This window comes from Triticum dicoccoides, chromosome 6A (assembly GCF_002162155.2).
Source record: "Triticum dicoccoides isolate Atlit2015 ecotype Zavitan chromosome 6A, WEW_v2.0, whole genome shotgun sequence".
In the NCBI taxonomy this organism is placed as follows: Eukaryota; Viridiplantae; Streptophyta; class Magnoliopsida; order Poales; family Poaceae; genus Triticum; species Triticum dicoccoides.
The window spans coordinates 95,251,914-95,259,403 of record NC_041390.1 but is presented as its reverse complement, the minus strand read 5'-3'; the positions used below and the strand labels follow the sequence as shown (position 1 = coordinate 95,259,403).

The 7,490-nt window shown below is 44.9% G+C and overlaps 1 protein-coding gene across 1 annotated transcript; it reads right to left on the bottom strand.

The window, feature by feature from the left end:
• Positions 1–1,556: 1,556 nt before the first annotated feature.
• On the bottom strand, positions 1,557–5,002 carry LOC119315261 (eukaryotic translation initiation factor 5-like). The gene is made up of 2 exons (XM_037589929.1): positions 4,870–5,002; positions 1,557–3,490 (listed from the first exon to the last, which is right to left on the bottom strand). Exon 2 carries the CDS (start codon positions 3,191–3,193, stop codon positions 1,832–1,834), a length of 1,362 nt encoding a protein of 453 aa, XP_037445826.1. The 5' UTR covers positions 3,194–3,490; positions 4,870–5,002; the 3' UTR covers positions 1,557–1,831.
• Positions 5,003–7,490: the final 2,488 nt, after the last annotated feature.

The following is a 7,490-nucleotide window of genomic DNA, read 5'->3' as shown; positions in this document are numbered from 1 at the left end:
TCAGAGAGGAAGAGGGAGCATGCGAACGAGGGTGGGAGAGAGAAGAGCGAGGAAGGCGTCCTTGGTGCATGAGTATGCGGGCTGCCTCCAACCACAAAACTACCTCCGCCATGTCCTGTGCCCGCTGGCATGGCCAGAGAGTTCAGGAGCTTTTTTCCTTCCTATTTCCCTTTGTTCTATTGGTCCCACGTATAAGAAAGAGAGAGGGGTGGGTTTTTTTAGCAAGGGCTCATTGGCATGTCAACATTTTAAGCGGCCTCACATGTCAGCATTTTTAATGGTCCCACCCGTCATGAACTCATCCATGTAACGGTCAACGGGATTAACCCAACGGAAATGCACTATTTGAGCATCTGTGAGGTTCATGTAGAGGGGGAAGGGGGAAAGTGAGGAATACAAAGACGGTTGGACAAAATTGGATACAACTAAGGAACCAGGGGCATGAAAATAAAAATCATGGGTTAAAATTTGCAGCTGCACGGCGCATGTCAGAGGACCGGAGATAAATCCAGTATGGGCGGATGTGCTTGGGCCATCTCCATTTGCATGTGGGAGCGGTTGCCGATGGGTCGTCCTGAAAAAGATGACAGGCTTGCATGGGTATATTATGGCGAAGAAGAGAACTCTTCTCGTTAGCCCACCATGGCGTACTTTTGGGACAAAGTTAGTCTTCACAGGCAAGTCCAAGGCCTTCACCAACGAGCTGGACAATATCCCCTTTCACTAGGTAAAACTGTGTGGTAGTAATATCCTGTAACCACTTTTCCGATTGCTTACGAAGACCCAACCGAACCAATTTGTTTGTAGGTTAACTGGTGGTCATGTGAGATGGATCAGAGTTTCGAGCTGAACTAGATGTGCACGAGGGACAAGAGTATCTCATGGCTAGGGTCCCATTGATATGCATGTACGCTATCGAGCGGCAAGTACCACGGCGCGTGGTGGCGCAATTCGGTAGAATGCAACGCACCCCACCGAAGGATACCAACACTGGTGGCTTCGACCTTCATAGGTGAGCGACTCTTGTCCCTTCATATCTAGTTTTCTTATGGTTTGTTGTTTTTATGGTTTCTTATGGTTTGTTCTTAGAAGTCTCGGTGATTTCTTACCTGAAAGCTACAAGATTCAATGATTTCTTATGGTTTGTTGTTCCTGTACCTTGCAGGCAGAACAGAAGACGCATCTTAAGTCGTTTACGCCTCAAACAAAGTGGACCGTAGCGGAAGAAACCTATAATGCACACATTATAGAGAGATCAAAGGTGGATTTAGGGAGTATGCACCCCTTATCTGTCAATAATTTATTTACTCTCACCGTCCAAAAATACTTGTCGCACAAATAGATAAAATTAAATATATCTAGAACTAAAATACATTCAGATCTATTTCCCCGACAAGTATTTCCGGACGGAGGAAGTATGATGCTGACATTTGCAGAGTTTCGAGCTGAACAGAAGCATTTTCGAATACTGATCCATGACAATGACGGACACCTCAAACACAACTTTAAAAGACAATCAAGTGACAGCGCTGTATAATGTCAGCCAAGGCAGCATATATAACAGACAAAAAACCACATCATTTCATAATATAACGAGTCTACCATCACACGGTGCTTTGAAATACATCAGACGCAACACACTCAACTGACTCAAACCCCAAATACTGATCCACGGTGCTTTGAAATACATCAGACGCAACACACTCAACTGACTCAAACTCCAAATACTGATCCACAACGACGAGGAACACTTCAAACAAACTTCAAAAGACACTTAAGCAGTAGTGGTGGTAAAAAGGAAATGCCGAAAGGGAGCAAGCAGTACAGCGTCTCACTCCTCGTCGGACTCGGCGCTCTCGAGCCACTCCACGACGGGCTTGGCATTCTTCACGACCTGAGAGTCCTTGCCGGCAGCAACAGCTTCATTGTACCACTGCACAATGGTTTCCTCCTCAAGGAGGTCTCCGTCGTAGAGGGCCTTCAGAACGACAGGCAGCTCCTTCAAGGCCTCGGCGCTGCACTTGCTGCAGAACGCCTCGATGGACTGGAGCAGGAGCATCTGGGCGGCTTCATCAGGCACAGCAGCAGCAAGGTACTTCTTGTTCTTAACCACATCCTTGGCGAACCCCTTGCCGGCACCATGGAAGAGCGCCTCAAAGAGGGCATCCATCACGTCCTTCAGGGGCAGGGTTGAGGAGGACAGCACCCCCTTGAGCTGAGCTGCGGTGGCAGCATTGGCAAGGCTCGCCTTGATCTCTTCAACCAGTTCATCATAGGGAGTGGCTTTGGCTCCATTCTGCTTACCGTTGGAGGTCTCTTCAGCCTTTGATGTGCCATTGGCACAGCCATCATCCTTGTGCTGGGCCTGTTTCTTCTTCTTCTCAGTCTCTTCAGTGGCAAGCATAACCATTTCAGCAGTTGCTGCACTCAGCTGTTCCTCCATACGCTTTCTTGCAGCCTCTGCTGACGTGTCAGTCGCCCACTGTACATCATCATCGTCATCATCATCATCATCTGCAGCAGCCGCAAAGTCAGCATCTCTTGGTGATGAGATATGTTCTTCATCAGAGCCCCCAGCACCCTTCTTCTTTGTGGCAACACCTTTTGCAGTACTCTCCTTGGACGAAGCACCTTTCTTCTTCCCATCCTTCTTGAGTTTCTTCATCTCCTCATCAGCTGCTTCACCTTCTTTCAGACGCTCCTTCTCAGCCCTCCTCATAGCTTTCTTGTCCTTGCCTCCTTTCTTCGCCTCTGGTGGGTTCTTCAGGATGAATGTAGTGAGCTTGTCCCTCATGTCAACATCCGAGAGGAAGCCACAGGCGGCACATTTCAGAGTTATCATCTCTTTCTTGGAGATGAGGACCTCTGTCTCAGGGTTGCCACAGCCATAACACTGGACATACTTCTTGATGAAGTTCTCGAGCAGACCAGCTAGCTTTGAAGTGTCATGGGCACCATTAACCAAGGAGATTCCTGTCTTCTCATCAAACTTTGATTGTGCCCCAAGCTCACAACCAAAGTACTTGGTTGTGTAGGAAGCAGGCCTTGCAAGTGCTTTTGCTATATCAACCATGTTCACAATATTGGTCTTGATGCCATTACCACGGCCTTCAATTTTGGTCAGCATTCTGGGCATCTTGTACCTGTAGAAGGCATCATCCTTGTTTGAAGCACCAATGTTTTGCAGCGCCATCTTGAGATAACCTTTCTGCAGCAGATGCTATCAGATGTGGCAAAATTCAGAAGAAATAGTAGCTGCAGGGAGATGACTTTGAGCACAGGCAGTGACAAGTGAACTCTCAGAACCAGAGAACCTAATGGGCTCTTGATGCATGCAGGGGAGCACAAACTTGTGCCTTTTTCTCGTTGCACGAGAGTACTCTCCCAGCAATCCAACTGATCCCAAATAGACCGATGCTTGTTCAGACATAAAAGAAGGTTCAGCGTAGCCCTCCACTTTGTCAGATTGCAGCAAAACAGATGCTGCTACCTGGTTTAAAACAAGTGAAAGATGAAACATTAGTGATTATTCATGTAATGTGAGATTACAAGAAACCAACTGAAACAAAGGTATAATATCATTAAAGAGAAAGGACTACATTATTAATTCATGACACAGGTTGCTGGCTGAGCTAAGCATCATTGAAGAAAGGAAGCTAGTAAAATACACAACCAAATAAGCAGGTAAATAGACATTGCAAGTGAATTAGGCATCACTGCAGAAAGGAGGCTACACATCTTACACAACCAAATCAGCAGCAAAATGAACATTTACAGACAGCACGTGTATGACAAACTTCAAGACAATAGGACTAAACTTTCCAAATTAATTACAACAAATCCCAATATCATACATGGGGCATGTATCAGAAGTATATCTGTCCACAGCAACAAATTTTACTAGCAAGATTTATAGACAGCACATGTATGACAAACTTTAAGACAATAGGACTAAACTTCCCAAATTAATTACAACTACTCCCAATATCATACAAGGGTATCAAAAGTATCTCTCTCCACGAGAGACATTTTACTTGCAAGATGCAAAGATGATGTAACCATACGTGCAAATTCTGAATCAGGACATAAGATAAAATAAAAAGTTACAGCAGAATAACTGCTAAATTTAGTACAAACAATCTCCAGGCATGCACATATAATTACAAAGTATGCATAGTTTCAAACAACAATGCGCATGCCTCCATGTACGAAGATAAAAGTGAATTTGTAGAACCCAACAAAAACAACTAACTCAATCCATTCAACTATAATGGAAACAAATACAAAGGACAGGATATCTAGACCATATAACAGACAAGAAAAAGATAACAGTCTCTAGCTACGATATTAACCTGACATGTAAGCTCACCAACAAAATACGTAACACTGATAACAGCAATCCATGTGTAGCGACAAGCCATGTACTACAATAATGACACAAGGACAGGATATTCCATCAAAACTGGCCTCAATCCAATACTAGAAACTGACAGCACTAAACGAGATCAAACCAGGGAACACCACATGACTAAAACAAGGAGGTCTAATTCAACTGCACAGTATTGCAACGTTTGTTTGAGCAAAAATTACATCACTACCGGTTCACAATCGAGATGCAAACCCTAACGTCGAGTAGCCGCCACGGGCCAAGGAATCGTCCAAGCAAACCCTAGCCGACGCCGAGCCCACAACGGCCGGCGACAGCAGATCACCAAACCCCGATGCCTACCAATCGCAACACACATCCAGATCCGATCCTCCTACCCAGACCAAACAACCCCCAAATACACCGCAAATCTAGCCGATACTAGGCACGGGAGCACACGAGAGACGAAGAGCGGGACGGGAGGGGACGGCGAGCGCTCTCACCTCGTCGGCGGGCGGGGGGCGAAACCGAAATCGATCGGAGGCTGCGGGCGGGCGGGCGGTGGCGGCGAGGCGATGGAGTGGTTGGGAGGGGGAGGAGAGGCGGGCGGTTTTTATAGGCGGGGAGGGGGAAGTAAAGGAGGCTCCCGCTAGGGCTGCCGTCCCCGGCTCGCCTTCTCCTACCGCCTCCCTTTCTCAATTTTTTTTTATTTTTATTATCTTCATCGTGTCATGATCTGCCTTTTCGTCCGGTGCTACCTCAACGGCTTTCCGCGTACGCCGAAAAAAAGATATAAACGGAGGAGAGCTCAGCACGGAACAAGAGGTTCGAAATTCTTGTATTCGCAAGCAAAAACAAAAAAATCTAGTCCACGCGTTGTTTTGACGAAAAATCTCCAGCACACAACCGATGGGAAGCAGGTGCCATGTATGCGGATTACGTGCATTTTCTTTCTTGCCGAGAAAGAAAGAAGGCGATCTCCTTTGCCGAGAAAGACTAGTCTTTCACCGTCGTCCTTCAGCAGCCCACCTTCGCCAATAACCTGATGAGGGCGACGTCGGATTTTTGAGCGCGCAGATCGTGTTGTTTTATTAGGTTTTAGGTCCCTACTAGTTTAGGTTTTAACTGCTTGACATCTTAGATCTAGCAAGGGTGACGACGAAGCCATATCATAAAGCTTTAGCTTCTTTTGTCGACACGGCGTTTTGCTTTTGATGGGCGGTTAATGGATGCCAGCATGTTTCAAGCATGGATGGTGTGGCGACAGCGACAGCGACATACCCTATGCTGGATTTGTGTCCATGGGCTCCGTCATTCCGATGGCGTTCGCTCTGGCGTTGGCAGCATTCCTATGGTGGACTTGTGTCCTTAGGCTCCGTCACCGCGATCGCACATGCTCTAACGTCGATGCGGAGCACGAAAGGTTTGTTCAAGATTGGGTGTCGGTGGTTTTCTCAATCGGTGACAGCTGGAAGACGATGGATTCGTCGTTGGTGGTTAGTGGGTCAGGTTTTCTCCTTCGACATTGTTGTGAGGAGTTGCCAGATTCGGAGTTCGGTGGCGTGTATGCAATGCTGCCCTGGCCAGATTCTTTCAATGGCAATGGCTTTGCCTTTGACAAGCTACTTTTGAGGTCTGAAAAGCTGTAAAATAGCGATGGAGTCGCGTCGAGCTCGGTAAAGAGGTGGTATGTCCCTTTTTCCTTCTATGTTCGTTATGGTGGTGTCAGAGACGCATGATGGAAGTTGGCATCAAGCTCAGGAGATTATTCAGTCTTAATTGTAATAGCCTTTCTTTGATGAGGTCGTTTGGGTTGAAGCTTGGATTTTGTTGTCTTTTTTGTTTTATCAAGTCGGCGTCTACGTGGTTTGTACTTTATTTTTATTATATGAATGTGACTCGTATTATCATAAAAAAAAGGTGGCATGTGTTCGGATATGTCAATATTACAATTACACAGTGAATACTCGCACACCTTGTCTACTCTCAAAAAAATGAGTTTGTTCAATTTTATCACTACCTTTATCCTAATAGTATTCAAAATGTGTTTCTGAAAGATTGTTTCATTTCAATATTTATTTATGTTGGTCATAAGATGGCAAAGGAAGTTATTTACTTCTTGTAAATTTCATGTTTTCTATGCACTTAGTAACAGTGCGGAGACAGGGGTGTTAGCCAGGGCCTAGAGCCAGGCCAACATGCAAATTTTTCCACTAGGACACTGAGTATTTCAGCTAGAACAGTGTATTAGCTTTGTATTCCGTTGGTCTGGCCCTCCCCAAGCTAGTTTAGCAGCTCTTGGCCCTATCCATTCAGGTTTTCTCGCTCCGCCACTGCTTAGTACTAACATCAATGAGGCATAGTTGCTTCCCCGCAAAAAGAAGAGTAAACAATACATTAGCTCAAAATCAACTAGAAAATGATGGACATTGTCCACACGTAGAGAGCAACCGAAAACTTGTACTCCTTCCATTTTATAATGTAGTGCGTATAGATTTTTTTCGCACGTCGAACTTTGCAAACTTTGACCACATTTAGAGAGAAAAATATTTACATTTAAAATACCAAAGGCATATCATTAGATACACCGTGAGTTATACTTTCATATTGTATATGTTTGGTATTGTAGATATAGATAGTTTTCTTCATAAACTCGGTCAAAGTTTGCTAAGTTTGACTTAAAAAAATGTACATGCACTATATTATGGAATGGATGGAGTAAGTAAAAGTTTGGCATCAAAATTGTCATTGTATCACATTCATTGTGAAAATCAAAAGTTAATAGAGAAACTTCACGATAAAGGCAAATAATTCGTTTGGTATGTATTTATTGGATTCTAGACTAGACTCAAATCATGATAGCCAACAATGCGGTAGTGGCACAGGAGCGGCTGAGAAAGATTACCAATATCCTACTGAAAATGCGGTTTACTAGTGCCGTGCTAAAAGCGTAGGGTCCAGTTTACGATCCAAAAAAACGTGGAGTCCTGCCTAGAACACAACCAATTCAAAGAACAGCTGTTACGGCGGAAAGAGGAAGAAAATGATTGAGTACACGGTGACATCCTTTTTCTTCTTTATATGGGGAGTGCTTCCGTACAACCCCTAAAACGTATAATGGATA

What these genes read in the sequence shown, in the direction of transcription:
- LOC119315261 (XM_037589929.1), bottom strand. Translation starts at nt 3,193, where the DNA reads ATGGCGCTGCAAAACATTGGTGCTTCAAACAAGGATGATGCCTTCTAC.